We start from the raw sequence: 17,555 nt of genomic DNA on the forward strand, positions 1-17,555 counted from the left end.
TTTTCTCTGTCTTATTTCACTTTGCACTTATTTCATCTTGAGGTCCATCTATGTTGTTGCAAATGGTAAGATTTCATTCCTTTTTTATGCCTGAATAGTATTACCTTGTAGATGTATCAAAATTTCTTTATCCATTCATCCATTGATGGACAATTAGGGTGTTTCCATATCTTGGCTACTATAAATAATGCTGCAGTGAACATGGGAGTGAAGATATCTTTCTGAGTTGATATTTTTGTTTTCTTTGGATAAATACTTAGAAGAGGAATTATTGGATCATATAGTAGTTATATTTTAATTTTTTTGAGGAAACTCCATACTTTTCCATAGTGGCTGCACCAAATTACACAGGTTCCCCTTTCCCCACATCCTCACTAACACTTGCAATTTTTTTGTCTTTTTGATAATCACCATTCTAACAGGTATGAGGTGACATCTCATTGTGGTTTCAATTTACATTTCCCTGGTGATTAGTGATGTTGAGCATCTTTTTATTTACCTGTTGGCCACCTGTATGACTTCTTTGGGAAAATGTCTGTTCAGATCTACTGCCCAATTTAAAATCAGATTGTTTGTTTTTTGCTCTGAGGTTGTGTGAGCTCTTTATATATTTTGAATGTTAACAGCTTGCCAGACACATGATTTGCAAATATTTCCTCCCATTTCAGTAGGTTGCCTTTTCATTTTATTTGATGGTGTAATCTCTTCATCCTGGATTACCACTTACCTATATAATCTCATTTTACCTTAATTATCTCTTTAAAGGCCTGATCTCCAAATACAGTCACATTCTGAGGTACTGGGGGTTAGAACTTCAGCATATGAATTTGGCGGGTACACAGCCCATAGCAACCACCATCCTTGGTCAGTATGTGGCATTTGAGGATCAACTTAATGAACTGCATGGTCAGATGCAATGCCCACGAAATGACCATTAGGTCACATGAAGATTTCCTACTCAAGGGAATGAGAACAAGACATGCACCTTTGACAAGGCTATGAATGACTTTAGGTAAATGCGATTAGATGGAGGGACATAACTGACTCCTGCATTCTCTTGCCAGTCTGCTTCTCAACACCAGGTACTCCTCGTTACTTGAACCCCAGTGCCTGAGGCCAAGCAAGTGTAGTTGAATGTCCTTGGGATAATGTGCTAAATCCTGGCGGGCAAATCTGACATCAGGCACAAGGGTTAAGAATCTATTTAGGGGCATAAGACAAACACATGGAACAAGTATAATGTGAGCCCTGCACCGAGCAACGTAAGGCAAAGAGGTGATCAGGCTGAGAGTGGAAAGGAGAAATCAGCAAAGATTTGTGATTTCTGGAGAGGGTAGCCTTCTTATAGTTGGAAATTGGTGAACATGTACTGATGAGGAGGATGGTGAAAATCTGGAGCCAAGGCAGGGGCAGGAAATGCAAGATATGAAAAGATCCTCTAGAAGCTGATGGTTAGAGCACAGAGTTTGTGAGTAAGGAGGGTTGGTTTAAAGCAGTGATGCAGAAAGGTCTGCCTCTAGGTGTGAAGTGATATGGGACTGGGTAAGTGATAGAGGAGAAGGCAGATTGAGTGTGTGGAGATTAAGAGCTGGCAATTGATCAAATGCTGTAATTGAGGAGGTCTAGCATTACACACAGACACACAGACACACACACACACAGACACACACACAGACACACACACACACACACACACACACACACCAAAAGTCACTATGATGATATCTGCGATTCCCAGAGGTTACTGGTTCCAGTGCTGGTACTGAGACCTCTGGGATGACACCCCAGTGTTCATAAAAAAAAAAGATGGCAACAGTCTTATTGGTTTGTGAACTCTTAGATGACGATGGCTGAAAAGTCCATTTTAACATGAGGCGTTTTGTTTGTTTGTTTCCATGCTAACCATAGACTTCTCTAGTCAGTTCAATTGTTAGCAGCAAGAAACTAGATAGATATAAGCAGTATTCTCCAAGTGACACATTAAACTGGGATGAGTCAGTTAAGTAACAACAAGCAGACTTCATTAAATGACTAAAAGGCATTTTATGCATTTATCTTAAGAAAAATATATTATGGAAGAGTCAACAGATGGCTTCATGGGAATTTGCTTGGCTTACTGGGATAGAACAAGAAAACCTCCTCTTTAAATGTTGACTGGGGGGCTCCTGGGCAGCTCAGTTGGTTAAGTGGCTGACTCTTGATTCCAGCTTAGGTCATGATCTCAGGGTCCTTGGATAAGACCCATGTTGGGCTCAACACTCAGCAGGGAATCTGCTTGAGAATTCTCTTTCCCTCTCCCTCTGCCCCTTCTCATGCTCACATGCTTTCTTTCTCTAGAATAAATAAATCTTAAATAAGTAAATAAATGTTGGCTGAATGTTACAGCCTTTTGAAAGAGAACTATTTCTCTCCCAATATATTTTCCTAGTAATCTTCTACAATTATTGTAAATATACTCTGCAACAAATCGTAGATTATAAATATTTTTAAAAATTCAATTGTGTCTTGCACAGAACTTTCAACCTTTTCATTCTGTTCAAGGGATGACAGATCCTGAATAGCTGCTGTGCACTTTCACCTCTTCTCTTTAGCACCCTATATGCAAAATCAGCAATTCATCCCATTCGGACTTTCCTTAAACTACCTTCAGCCAGGCCTCAGGAATCAGCCTCCTCAAGCGAACTTCAGTAGTGGGGCTCAGGCTCCATAAATCCCCAAGTGATGTTGATGCTTGCCAAGTTGAAGCAAACTGGGTCTCCACTTGCAGGATGGTTTCAAGTCATAGGGAAGTTGACTAGGAGAGTTAGAAAGCAAGTCTTTGGTAGGCACAGAAGTTTGGGAATGAGTGAACAGCTGGGACTATTTCTTCCTCTTTCCAGTTTGCACATATTCACTCTGAAGGCAGGGAATGGGGCACCCAGTCGAAGTTACAGTCCTGCGCTCAGCCCTGGCAGCCAGCGCCCGTCTCCCCCATCCCTCGCCTTAATTACCCCTGCGCCCCCACCTGCTCCGCGGCTCCGCCCAGCCTCCGGCCGCACCGGCCACACCCTCTCACTGCTCTGGCCCCCCCAGCCCCGCCCCTCAGCACGCGCCGCGGCCGGCGCCCCGCCCCACCCGTCACGTGACAGCCACGCCCTCCGTGCGCGCTCGGACTGGCTCTCCCGGCCGAGGGGGTGGGTTCTGGCTTACAGCACTGCCCCGCAACGCGGCTGCAGTTTTCAAACCTCAACTGTAAGCTCCGGTCACCGTCTCCGCTGCCGTCGCCGGGAGCCACCTCACAGGGGAACAGGTCACAACTGTTGGCCGTTGTCCAGAAGAGTAAAAGTGGGTCCTGCCACGCTCGGAGCTACCTGGCGCCTCACCGGGCTAGAGCTGGAGAACAAGTCGTGTGGTGGCCACCGGCGTGGGGCGGGACGGGAGCCCCCTTGGAGGGGGCAGCCCCGAGAGAACCTGCTGCGGCCCGAGCGGTCAGTGTCTTTCGCTTTGCGCGACCGCGGTCCTGCCACGACTGGTGGGTGGGCTCGGGGCTGCGACTTTGAATCCCTGAACCCGCCCCCTTTACCCTGGGTATGGCGACGCCCCCCCCCTTAACGTCGGAGGGGTCTCGAGGAGGGATGCAGGCAGTGTGGGCGGATTCGGAGTCTCCTCAGAATCCGGACCCCCGGCCTGGTGGAGGTGGACTCGGACTGGGACTGCCGCACCTCAGGTGGTCCGACTGCCCCGGGCCCCTCTCCGCTCTCCGGCTGGAGTTCCCTCGGGTTCAGTGCTGGGGCGTCCGGTGATCCTCCCAACCCCCTCCTCAGTCGCGGCGCGTGTCTGTGCGTGTGTGTGTGTGTGTGTGTGTGTGCGCGCGCGCCGTCGCCTGGGCGGCCCGGGCTCTCCCCGGGTCGCATGTCGCGGGGGCTCCCTTCGCGACTGGCTCCCTTGCGCCCCTTTCCACGTCGCGTCGTTGTGGTCCTTCCTGTCCCCAGCCCCCGCGTTCACAGCTGTGGTGTGGGCACAGGACGGGTTCACATCTGGACTGGTGGACGCGTCCTGCTCACAGCTGCCTTTAGTCTCGAGGAAGTTTGTGCTCATCTTGTGGGGCATTTTCAGTTACAGCTTGTGAACAGTGTTGTAAAGCCATTGAATAGAGAAGACAAATTTCAGTTGTTTCGGTAATTTTCAGCGGTCTGATTTTATTTTGACGCCATGTAAATCACTTAAGTGTACATGAGCCATCCTGAAACTGTACAATTACGTGATGACTACAGTATTGAAATTTACCCAGCTCTTTGTTTTATTGTAGGGAAAAGCGCTTCATTTGCATTCCCTTAGAGGGATAAGTAGAGACAAAGTTGGAGGAGACTTTATGGCAGCTGGTAGCTGGTAGTAGTTCTTCCTCCGTCTGTGATGGGACAAGAGACACTCGGACATAAACTTGCAAATTAAAATTAAGAAGGAAAAATACATTTAAAAAATCCAACCACATGCTGGTCAAATTTCAATAATATTAGGTCTGTGTATCACAGTTACTGTTTTGCCAACGTAATGTTTACCTCCGGTACCAATGAAATGCTGAACCTTGCAGTGATGTTTGATATGGCGCGGCCCCTTTAAGTCCTCATCTTTGAGAACGTGTGCGCTGAGACAGCATGGTCTACAGAGATGATTGAGCAAGTGGTGGCAAATGTATGTAACCTGGCAATTTAAGCCCACGAGCACGATTTTATTAAAGGAAAAGATAATAAACCTACTTTCTCATTGATACACTGACCAGTGTGAACTGGACAGAAGCAGTTTTTAACTACTTCTAGTGTTTGTTTTATAAGTATTAAACTACATATCGATAGAACTTTGTATTTTTTAAAAAGTTGGTCCATAGAAACAGTGCCCTAATTTAAGACCTCTCTTCTTCCCCATTCATCCTTCTGTGAGATGTTTCATTTTTTAAAATTTTCTAATATTTTAATAAGTGGAGTTATTAATAGCTGCTTTATTTTTGAGATACATGCTTTTTAGATCATTTTCTAAATTATGGATCTAAAATTGAAGTGAAATATATTTACATGGCAATATATTTAAGTTTTAAAAGTAAAACTTGAGTAGTAATATTAAAATATTTCTTTTTTGTGTGTGGGCAGAATGGTTGTAGTTGCTCTTGGACTCTGAATAGTGAATTACAATTTGGTTAAGATAGAATCAGTTTTTAGGAAAGTCAAACCTTGACTAATTGATCACTGTATCAGCACATTAATAACAATTCTGAAGAAGATACAGGCATTTTATGGCATGTTTCTAATCAAACAATTTTATTTTTAAGCTTGCATTGGCAGTGCTTTACTGGTGTTAAGTAAATATTTAAACATATTTTAAAAGCTTTGTTTTGAAGCTGTTTGATTATTATGAGAGAATATCCTTATCAAAAATTTCTTGTACTCAAGAAGACCTAATTTAAAACCCATGAATCAAGGAAATCAATTGCTAACACTGTCACTAAATCCTAAAATTGTCTCAAAATTGCATGTACATTATATTGTAGTGCATATTTCCTGTATATAAAATTGGCAGCTAAGAACAGTGCTCCTAGATTTACTGCTTTTAAAAGATTTTGATTGAATCTTGTTTTTTTTTTTTTTTAAGAATTCTTTTGCATTCTGTGGGTATTGATTATGTCAGAAATATTAACAGTCATTTATGTACTTCCTTTCCCCTTGGGAAAACCTTAAATATTTTAGTTGCTTTAGTTTTCCACCATATTGATGACAAAATTCTATTATTTTATTTTTAAGTAGTTTATAGTCTATGATGGATTATTTTCGAAGGATATTTCTTTGATTATTTCAACTAACAAATGTACTTATAAATTAAGTTACAAATATTTTTTATAAATATGTTGTGATGTTGCAATTTTCAAGACATATTTAGTCAAATTTTTAAAAATTTCTTTGATTTATTTATCCTTTTTTTCCAATAACATTTAACTTTGAATTTCAGTGCCACTTTAAACATCTAAATTAATCAGTTTCTTTTAATATTTATATGTATATTTTGGTGCATCCCTGACCCTTTGCAACTTCTTCACCCAAAGAGGGCATAGTTATACTTTAAGCATTTAAAAATTTTGATATTAACAGTGAGGTGGTAGTTTCATCTTTAAATCCTTAAAGGATCATATCCCATTTTACATTGTAATGGTTACTGAACAAACAGTACTTCAGCAGTGAGGTCAGTAAACAGTACTTTATTTTACAATAGAAACTTAATTTTCCATCTGATGAGCGACAAGCACTGTGTGTTTGTTGGTCCACTATATTTCTGTTTTTCAACATCTTCCTATCCTGGTTCAAAATTACAAGGTTTAATTTTCCTTCTGAAGGAAGGCATAGAATCAGGCCTGGGGTTGTTACCTGGAACTTCAGCCCTTGGGTTGTATATACTAGACTGGTTGGACTAGAGTTTAGTTAGCTGGCTTCCTTTTGTGATTTTCAAAGGATTAAATTCTTGACTTATACTTCTTATTCAATCTTTAGAAGCAAACAAACAAACAAAACCTGTTATTAGAATACAGTTAGTAGAAGGAATATAGTCTCTTCCTTGAAATTGAAAATCATCTTCATCCTTATCCCTACGCCAATACATTTATTTCTAATCAATGACTAAAAATGGATTCTTCTGCCACACTAGCAGAAAGTTCTTTCTTTATTTTGATGGAGGCTAGATAAATAAATCTCCAGTTCCTCTGTTTCCTAGGAAAAACTTGGTAGCTATAAAATGCTGACATTCCTACTGGGTGCCAGACACCATGCTAGGAGTTTAGACACAAAAGCAAATGTTGCCCTTTAGACACTAAAGAGAATTGTAGTCTAACATGTTACATGTTGAAGTAAAGAGGTATGTCGAGGGTCCTCCTGTTCCTCCTGTTTGAAAGGTAAAGGAGAGGCATTTAAACCAACCTGTGGGTTTTAGGCAAAGCTTCCTGGGTGAGGTGACCTTCTATGTTGAGATATGAAGGGTGTATGAGAAGACAGCCTTTTAAGGAAAAGTAGAGAGAACATTTCAGGCAGAGAAGTAGAACAGAGATGGAGAGGAAAAAAAAAAAAAGTGTGGCAGGAAATGAAACTGGTGTGTACCTGGCCTCAAAGGCTTTTGTGTGTCATGCAGTGGGGTTTTAGCTTATAGGTACTGGGTGGCTAATTAAGGGATCAAACCAGACAATTTAATTCTCTAGATGTTATCATATATTGTATATGATATTTCCTATTTCTGTAAAACATTTTTATTGATAACTTCGAAATGAATATTGTGATGAATATTTTTTAAATAGAGCTATTTAAAGGTTTTAAAGGGACTGTTGTTTGTCTTACTTTTGATCACATCACATTGCTGTCTCCCTTCAAGTAAGTTAAGGTCCACATCGAGCCTAACATTTCCTCTGTTACTTCCTTCACTGATCCATATCTGCATTTTTACTGTAATTATTGTGATGGGAATTAATAAAAGAAAAATCTTTGAGAATAAGTTTGAGGTACTGTATACTTGGAAGCTTAATTTTATCTTGCCTTCTATTACCCTCTTACTGTTTCTAGTGCCTGATTGTTTCTATAATTGTGTGCCTCTATACACACACACACACACACATTTACTTACTAAGTCCCTTAAGATTTTTTTTTTTACTAGTATAGCCTAATAAAGTGTTATAAAATGAATTTCAAATAGATTGAGACATATTGGTAATTTAGAATCAGTTATGTGAATTGTGAATTGTGGTAGAAAACAAAGAAAAGGTCTGGAATTGTTGGAGTTAAAGAGAAATTGTTGAAAAATTTAGGAAGATACACAGAGACACAGAGGGTTGACTGATAACCTTCATGTACCCAAGGATTAAATCTTATGTGACAGGCAACCAGATGTTTGTGGAGGGTTTAGACAAAGGGTAACATTCATGCTCCACTATAAGTAAAATTGGCCAAAGGAGAAGAAATAGAAAGATATTTAGGCTGTGGCAACTGGTTCAGGTGCAGGAAATAGAAGGAAAAATACACTTAGAGGGTGCTAGCTATATGGGTGCCTTAAGCAGTCTATAATATAGGTATATTAGCAACAAGTAGGTAAGTGTAAGGCTCTGTTTTCAGAAATGTGCTCGCTCTTTTTTTCTGAGACATAGCTTGTATTCCAGCATATTCAGAGCTAGAGTAAAATGTATCACAATTCAAAAAATGATTTTTGTATTAACATGTATTTAAAAGAACTGCTGATTGCCCAGTGCTGCTTTCAGCTACATTTAGAGTCATAAAAACGCCTGTGGGTACATTCAGCATTATGATGACCAACAGTACATGTGAAGGGAGGAAAATTTGTTAGGGTAAAAAATTAAACACAAGGCAATGTCCAGTAATAGGAAATACTCTCAAGTAGCTTGATTTAATAAGGCCCTCTTTATTTTATTATCTTATCAATCCTTTAAAGATCAGCTCTTTTTCCTTCTAACATAGCTGAATAATAGATATTACAAAACAATATTTATATGTATATTTGGATATCACATTTTAGATTTTGGGAGGGAAGGGAGTCCCAGGTAAGTCTACATTTTCACAAGTGATACTCATAATAAAGGTGTGTATCTTAAAGTTACAGATTGTTATTCATTATATAGAATTGTAACTATAACATTAATTCAGAATTTGTTAAATTGTCTTTTCTATCCAGTATTAAACAAGGCATTAATTCTTGTTTAGTATTTGCCCTGAATGCTTATATGGTCTCTGCATAAGAACTGACATACTATTTGGTTAGTAAATGCCATCTGCTCTATATAAATGCAGAGAAAACTCTCTGGCCTTAAAAAAATTGAGCAATAATGGTTCTTGAACCTACAGTCAAGTAAACCCTTAATGTGTAAAGAGATATATTTTGCTGTTGCAAGTGGGTAAGTTTGTGCATTTAGAGTCTAGTGATATATATTCACAGCCATCTCTTTTACCCAAAAGCGTTTGCTAATTATTTGCCTATTATTAAAGTAGTACCTGCTTAGTGTAGATACTTTAAATACTAGGAAAGTATAAATACTGCCATAATCCCACCACCCAAAGATAACCACTGTTAACATTTTGCCCTAGTTTTCCAGTTTTTTCTTCTATTTGTTTTTATATTTTTGCCACAAAATTATCATAGTGTATATACTTTTTGTGTCTTCCTTTTTTCACTTAATATTACAGGAGTTAAAAATATTCTTTGAAAGCATGATTTTCGAGTATATAGTATCCTATTATTTAGGTATATTTAAACACTTTTTGGACTTTAGGGTTCATTCATTCAACAAGTTTGTTTTTTTCATTATTATAAATCCTAGTTCACTGAGCATAAATCTTTGACTACATCTAAGATCCATATTGACTCTTTGGAAACTTGAGAGCAGAAAATACTCATAAAATTAGTTCTGCTAGAGTTTTTATGAATAGTTCACTTTGTAGCTGATATATTACAGCATGAGATAAAGATCTTAGATTCTAGAATCTAGATGAGGTGAACATCTCAGAATCAAGAGCCTATACTCTGTCTCTATGATTGAATTTGACACGTACTTTTTATATTTCCCAAGGCCTGATTGATGGACAGTGTTGGGAATGTAGCCCAATTTGTATCCATGATACAGGTACATCCCTTCCTTCTGTATATATGTATGTATAATAAAATGCAATCATAAGCAGGCATATTCGTAGACTTTTAAATTTAGAAAAAAATTGTCAAAACCCAAAGATGACCTGAAAATAAATAGATTGAGCATAGAAATTGGTAACCATTTTGATTTTTCTGAGAGGAATATATGACCATTGTAACTGCATGCCATCAGATCTAAGAAAGTACACAAAGTACACAGTTAAAAAAGGCAGAATTTTACGAGTTGAGTTTAAGCTAACCTGGGGTGAGAGTTTTGTATATGGAAACAGTACAACTTCTCAACAACAGCCAGGGTTGGTGTAGAGAGTATCTTTGGGTAGAATATTAACAATATTTACTTACTGAACAATCATGATGTACTCTCATGATTAGCCCTGTACCAGTGTCATTCTTCATGAGTACATCATATTTTAATTTTAATCCATAGAGCTGTGCAAAATAGATTCTATTATAATCCGTACTTTAGAAGAAGCAGAATTGAAGCTTTCCTCACTAGTAATTAGAGAAATGCAAAGTAAAACACAAAACTTCATTTCCCTTCATCACACTAGAATAGCCAAAAATAAAGGCCTAAATGGGACAAACATTGGCAAGGAAATGATAAGCTCTCTCACCTAGTGCTAGTGGGAATATAAACGGGGGGATGGAATGAAGGGACCAACTTCAGCTGTGTCTATGTGATGTCTTATTTATTTTAATTTAAACAAAATATGACAAAGCAATAAGATTGAAAAAGCAAGTGTTTGTTAGGATATTTGTATCCCTTCCTATACATTTGAAATATTTCTTTCTTTAATTTTTTTTAAAGTAGCTATATTTGTTTCCCACACAGCCATAACAAAGTACTGCAGATCAGGTGACTTAAACAACAGAAATTTATTTTCCCATAATTCTGGAGAGTAGCAATTTGAGATCATGGTGTTGGCAGGATTGGTTTCTTCTAAGGCCTTTCTCATGGCTTGCAGATGTCCTCTTCTCCCTGCGTCTTCACATGGTTTTCCTTCTGTGTGTTTCTGTGGCCTAATCACTTTTTATAAGGACACCAGTCCTGTTGGATTTGGGCCCACCCTAATGACCTCATTTTTCACTTAATCACCGCTTTAAAGGCCCTAACTCCAAATACAGTTACCTACTGAGGTATTGGGGGCTAGGACTTCAGTATGTGAATTTTGAGGGGAGGGACACAATTGGTCCATAACAGTAGTGAAGTTAAATAATTTAGTAAGATCTCTTAGCTGGTATGATGGATAAATGGGATTCAGACTCAGATGTGATTCAGTCCAAATGTTATTTTCAGAATGCTACACTGCAACCCTTAGACTACTAGAAATGTATACCAAAACTAGTTAGGTCTTGGTTTCTCCAAAGATAAGTGGATTTAGAGGAAAAAAAATTGTTGACTTAAGAATAAAACCAAGAAAATAAAGGCACTAAACTCTTATCACGTTGCTTATTAAATTGAATATAGTTGGCATTTGAATTTAGGAAGATAAAGAATAATACATGTCAAGTAGGAAATAAGTGGAGGAAAAACGTGGCAGAGAAAGAACAAAAGCCCTAAGGGGTTATTGAAAGAGGGTGCTAGAAGAATAATACTGGATCTTTTGTTAGATACACATAGCAGGAAGTCCTAACTATTATAAAATATATAGTCTACAATTATTATATGAATTCAATTAATACGAAATGGTAGTTTTGTTGTTAAAACTGAATACATGTAAATATCACAAAGTTGCAGATAAATATGAGTTCAAGATATAGAACTGTAGAATAGGCTTTGTATATGGTCAGTAACTTATCCAACAAAATTAGAGAGCTTTGTTCTACCAAAGAAAAAAACTCTAAGACCTATGAAAATTTGAATTTAATATTGAAATGTAGGAAGTCTGTTAAACAAGTTCTATTTCTTGTAATTTCTAATTCTAAGTCATTAACTCACAAAATGTGAATTCACTATCAAATTTGGCCATGTAAAATGAAATTTAAAATGAATAATCATTACCTTGCTCGTTAGAATCTTATGTGAAGATAAAACTTTAAAGAATGAGAGTTTAAAAATGAAATTGAATGATTGCTTGTATTAAAATTATAACTATTTTTTAAGAATTTGGGAGGTCTTGAGGATTTTTATAGTAGTTTTATTCTGAAATAAAGCCATTAAGTTAGTTCAAGTACCATAGAGGTAATAGAATTTATGTGTGTGCCTTTCTTTTTTTTCTTCCTTTTGGGTAGACTGTGCTGTTTAAATCTTCTTCCCTCCCTCCCTCCCTCCTTTCTTGCTTGCTTGCTTGCTTGCTTTCTTTCTTTCTTTTTCTTTCTTTCTTTCTTTCTTTCTTTCTTTCTTTCTTTCTTTCTTTCTTTCTTTTTGTTGTATCTTACAGCTGTATTTGGAACTGTAAAATGTAATGTACATCCTGTCTGTCTGAGATAACATCTTTTTTTTTCTTAATTGCATTTAAATTATATCCTGTATCTTCTCTTTTTTTAAATAGGTAAAAATAAGTGACTAAAGAAGCATATCTGGGAGTCATCTAACATGTTGAGGAGAAGATTTGATTGCCGAAGTATTTCAGGCTTGATAACTACAACTCCTCAAACTCCAATGAAAATGGAAAACTTTAATAATTTTTATACACTTACATCTAAAGAGCTGGGAAGGTAAGGAAATTTTATAATGTATTTGCTGTTTAAATTCATATTTTGGATTTCTGGGTCTATAGTTCTATAAAATTCACTTGATCATTTTAAAAAATGATTAGAAAGAAAATCATCATCTCTGCTATTATTATAAGGGTCTAGTCTTAACTGACTTGGAAATCAAATCTGTAGAAAATTAGTGAGCTTATATGATATATCCCACCTAGATTCAGAGCCCCAATAGGAGGTCAGGGTTCTTCTTTGAGGCTGTGCATGGCAACAGGAAGCTTAGGGCTCTGCCATTTCCAAAGTTTGTGACCTCAATTAAATTTCTGTACCTCTTAGTACTATAATTTCCTCATCTGAGAAGTGGGGATGAAGATAATTGTATCTACCTTCTATGGTTGTTATGAGGATTAAATTAGTTAATATTTGTGAAGTATTTAGTAGAATGCTATCAATTTTTGTTAAAAGTTTTTTAAATTCCTAGGATATTGTGCTGAGCTAAAAAAAATAGAGAGTCTCCTCCTCTTTTTTCCTAAATTAAACAAAAAGAATTAACTCATATTTGATAATACAATTCTGTATGATGAAGAGTGCATGTTCTGTAAGTAAAACCCTGTACTTACACTTAATACTGATCTGTTTTGGCCTAACCAGAGTGTTAAGGCCAAGGGGTGACCTGAAATTATAAGACCATTTAGCACTACCATTTAAATATATATGGAAGTTGTAAAAAAATGCTAAGTTATTTATTATATGTTCAGCATCTTTGAACTTAAATGATGTTTAACAAAGAGTTGAAAGATGGTGATCTGTTTCTATCTTTAGTTTGATTTTAGTTCTGGAGGCAGATGTTTGCTTATCTTGAAATGGTTTACTAAGTCCATGTTTGTATTGATAGATGTATGGTAAGATAGTATGATTGGTTTTTATATTTGAAAATCTCAATGTGAAAATAAAAGTTGACTGAACCATGAAAAGAATTCTGTTTTTGGTGATCTTTTACATGAAAGGTAACAACAAGTCCTAGACTTGTTAGATGTTGAATGCAGCCTTTCATTTGCAAATAAGGGTGATAATATATACTTCATTAGACTAAGAACTAAATATGAAAGCATTTTTCATAATTCCTGGCATATTTATTTATTTAATTTTATGTGCAAAATATCTGGTGTTTTAATGGTGTATTGAAAGATACAGTTTTTCAAGCCCTCCAGAATGTTTCTAAGAAATTGTTTAATTCTAAATCTGTAATTATTTCTCTTTGCATCATAACAGGAGTCAGTTTCTTTTAGTTGCTTATATCTCACATGGAATAGTTATAGAATCTTTGCACTGGAAGGATTTCGGTGGTCAGCGGTCTTCTAATATAATTCTTTATGCAACAGTCTTTCCAATAATTTTCCTGACAAGCTGTTTATCTAGCTTCAATTTGAATGCTGCAGCGATGGGGAACTCATTTACCTCAAAATGTGTCTGTTCCATTTTGTGGGTGCCTCTTAGGAACAGAAGGTTCTCTTTTCTGTTCTGCTAACATCTACCCAATAGACATAGTTCTTCTTTTGTAGCTGCATGTAATATTATTATAATAAATATAATAAATCCTTCAGAGATCTGAATATGGTTAAACACTGCCAGTTTCCTTAAATGCTCATCTTACGACCTAATTTCCAGACAGCCATCTTTGATCTAGTTACCTTCGTCTGGACCACTCTGCATTTTTCATTGTCAGTCTTAAAATAAGAAGGCCTAGAGTGGACACAGTTTGGTCAATATCTTAACATCTAGACTATCATAAAGCTTTATTGAGGTAGCTTAAGATTCTCTTAGGAGTTTTCTTTCCTTTTTTTTTTTTTTTAAAAACAGCTATGTCAAATATGCCATATATAGTATATTAGTAAAAAACAGGTTAAACTGGAAGTCAGTTGACCTGTCTTTACTCTGGATCTAAAGTTGTGTCATATACTTAGTTGTGTGGTTTCCTTTTCATTAAGATGACTCCAAGTTTCTTTCTATTTGAAAAAATGTTTGAAAACTGCTTTGAACAGGTAACTGAATATGAAAAGCCTTGAACAGTATGCACAATAAAGGGTATTCTTTCCCATATTTCTAAGTTACTATTTTGATGGGTAAATGTACATATGTTTATTAAATTAACTTTGCAAAATAGGGATATCACGTGGCTTGAAAGTCTATAAAATATTTTTTTCCTTTGGGAGTTTTGGAGAACTTAAACTTTGAGGAGGACACTATTAATAATTCTAAATGGTTTTATAAATGAGGTACTATCATAAATAACGAGCATAAACTTGAATCAGGTATATTTTTTAACATTTTAGAGCAAAAACGATAGAATGTGATTAAAACAAGTTCAGTTTGCTAATATCCCATCTTCTAATATCTTTAGGAAAGAGACCTAACATTATTCTTTAAATTGATGTGGGCTAATGAGTCCTGTGGTAAATACTGATATTTCTAATTAGTAAAACTTGATCAATTGAAATCATGATCTTTCACGACCAATAACTTCCTTTAAGTTCTTCCAATATTGTTACCAATTTTAATATCAGTACTAATGCAAAATGAAAATTAGGATCATAATATTGTTTCTTCTGAGGCTTTACATTTTAAGTATGTAAACATAATTCTAGCATGTGGTGAATTACAAAGTTCTTTGTAAATCAAGTTGATTTTTCTGAATCACCTGTTTTTTTTTAATTCATTTTAAGATGTTAGTATTTAAGAATTTATTTTCCTTTAGCAGACTAAAAGAAAATATGTAAAAGTTAACAGTTCATTTTAGACCATTCTCAAAAAACTTTGCATTGTTCCTGTTTTTTAACATGTTGGGCAAGTTTTTTTTCCACCCCTCCCCCAACCGAGGCAAGGTTCCTTAGGACTTCTTGTGGTTAGAAGGGTGAGGCAGATGCAGAAATAAACGTAGCTTCCTTTGTGGCTTACCCTCCCCCCCCTTCACATTTTATTGTCTATTCTAGAATGCAGAAGGCTAACTACTAGACCTTTTCACTGCTGGGAAATCTAGTCAGTTTTGCATTTTTAGGGTATGAATTAAGTATTATTGTTAAGGGTTTTTAATTTTCTTAAATGTTTCTGTTAAATTTGATACAGGAACATAATGTATAAAAGATTATTTTTCATACTTCTAAACCACAATTAGCATTTTAGAATGGGAAACAAATACTTTTTTCTTCCTAAGTCATCTGATAATTATGGTAATTAACAGTATATAAATGAATATATATGTAAAATGTTATTGGAATCTTAAAAAAGCTTTAAAAATATAAATGCTTTAAGCACAGGACGCAAAATAACACAGTATATGGTATTATAGTAGGTGCATAACTCTTGCATTCATTCAATAGGTATTTCAGTTCCTGTTACGTGTTACCAAAGTGTAGATTTTATAATAACTGTAGTAATTAGGACAGACAGGGTCTCTGCCCTCATGGGGCTTTTACTTAGTCGTAAATACTGACAGATAAATAATTACCAATATCATTTGGTCACCTTTGTACTAGATTAATGAGTTCTGTACTTGTTTTAAGAAAGCCTTGTAAGAATACATGAAAGAATTTAGATAAAAAGGTGTTACTAGTTAATTTTGCTCGTTGTTCCTGAGAAAATTCTGGCTTGCCAATTGTAAAATTACAGCAGAATTTAATTGTCACAATTGGTAGTATAAACTTTTTTTACAGATGCACAATTGTCTTGGCTAACTAGTTTCTGTTTACTAAGTTTTACAAGGTGAATTTCTTCATAAAACTCAAAATTTCCTTTCTGTTTTAGACACGTTTTCACTTCTAAATCTAAGTGAGAATTGGCAGAAGTGAGTTGTACTTCTTAAAAAAAAACTATCTTAAAGGAAGGAATTGTTTTGTAGTGGTTAGAAGAGAAAGCTAGGAATTCACGTTCCATAGTTCAATTCTTGGCACTACAATTCCATATATGACCTTTCAGGAATCATTTAATCTTAGTCTGATTCAATTTATCCAGTATAAAATCTATAAACATGGGTGGTTTGAATACAAAGTAGAGACTGATGACCTTTTTGTGTGCTCATTGAAATGCATTGATCTGCATTGCTTTTGCGTACAGTGAAAAAGTATCTTATAGTTTAAGTTAGACATTTCAGATCTTAAAGGAAAGGTCTTTCTAAGAATCAGGTTTGTGCATACAAATTTATTGAGTTGATGTAGTTTTGATAAATGTAGAAGAGTCAAATTATAGCTTGGTCACCTTTTTTTTTTGGTATTAGCTATACTTTTTCAGCTTGGTTTCCAGTGCTTTTCACTGGCGCCAATATTGAAGAAATTTGGAAAATAAAGAGTTGGAATCTTTGTCATCCTGACCCTTAAGAATAGCAAGTAAAATACAATCAGGCAATTTATTTTGTCCCCTATCCCCACCCCAAATACCAAGTTTTCCTTGCCAAGCACCTGATATTCTGTGTTAGAAGTTGAATTGGGGAAAGAAGAGTTGTGGAACAAAAGTTCTTCTCTAAAGACCCTTTATTTATACCTCATTTGTTAGTATCTACAAAGTAATTTGAGCCTTAAGATACAGGTTCTTAATTTTAGATCCCTAGGACTCAGGTTTAGAAGGTTTATAGATGGGCTTTGAAATCTGAAAACCCTCTGGAATTGTATGTGAAGCTTTCTATTTAAGGGTATGTGTACATTTTTCTGGGTAGGCAGTCAGTAGCCTTTATTAGTTTCTTAAAGTAGTCTTACTCAAGATAGCTTTAGGTCTTTGGGGAAACTAGATTTTGGGCAAATATAGGCTTAGAGTACACATTTTGCCTGTGTCTTTTTAAGTTTTGGCTGAGATGCTAAGCACTTCTATTGGAAAGAGCTAAACACATACTTATTCCTAAAATGATAAACATGACCTTAATCGGTAGCTGTTGATAACTATTAATTTTCTTAGTTGATCGTGAAGTTATCTCTGGATACTCTCCATAGGACACATATACCTTTGATATCTGTTACAGGCTTCATAGGCCACTGGGCAATATTAAGAGGTTTACTGGTAAAACAACTGCTAAATTAGTGATAGAAAACTTCAAAGATTGTCAAAAGTGGTGTTGAAAGGCAAAGTGATTACATTAATAAAATTAAATGTCAAATACTCATTTTTGCATTCATTTTAATTTTTTGTTTTAGAAGGAAGCTATTTTGATTAGAGAGTTAGTGTGGTACTCTATTAAGGGTACAGTCTTTGGAAATAGACCAAGA

The 17,555-nt window shown here is 36.1% G+C and overlaps 1 protein-coding gene across 1 annotated transcript in view; it reads left to right on the plus strand.

Moving 5' to 3' along the window:
- Positions 1-3,186: 3,186 nt before the first annotated feature.
- The window catches only part of STK17B (serine/threonine kinase 17b), a 31,197-nt gene continuing 16,828 nt past the window's right edge, over positions 3,187-17,555 (plus strand). The window contains exons 1-2 of the mRNA XM_032405775.1: positions 3,187-3,467; positions 12,153-12,318. Coding sequence (XP_032261666.1) covers positions 12,197-12,318 — 122 coding nt within the window. The 5' untranslated portion in view covers positions 3,187-3,467; positions 12,153-12,196. The remainder of the gene's footprint in view (positions 3,468-12,152; positions 12,319-17,555) is intronic.

The sequence above is a fragment of the Phoca vitulina genome, unplaced genomic scaffold (genome assembly GCF_004348235.1).
Source record: "Phoca vitulina isolate PV1807 unplaced genomic scaffold, GSC_HSeal_1.0 scaffold1, whole genome shotgun sequence".
NCBI lineage: Eukaryota > Metazoa > Chordata > Mammalia > Carnivora > Phocidae > Phoca > Phoca vitulina.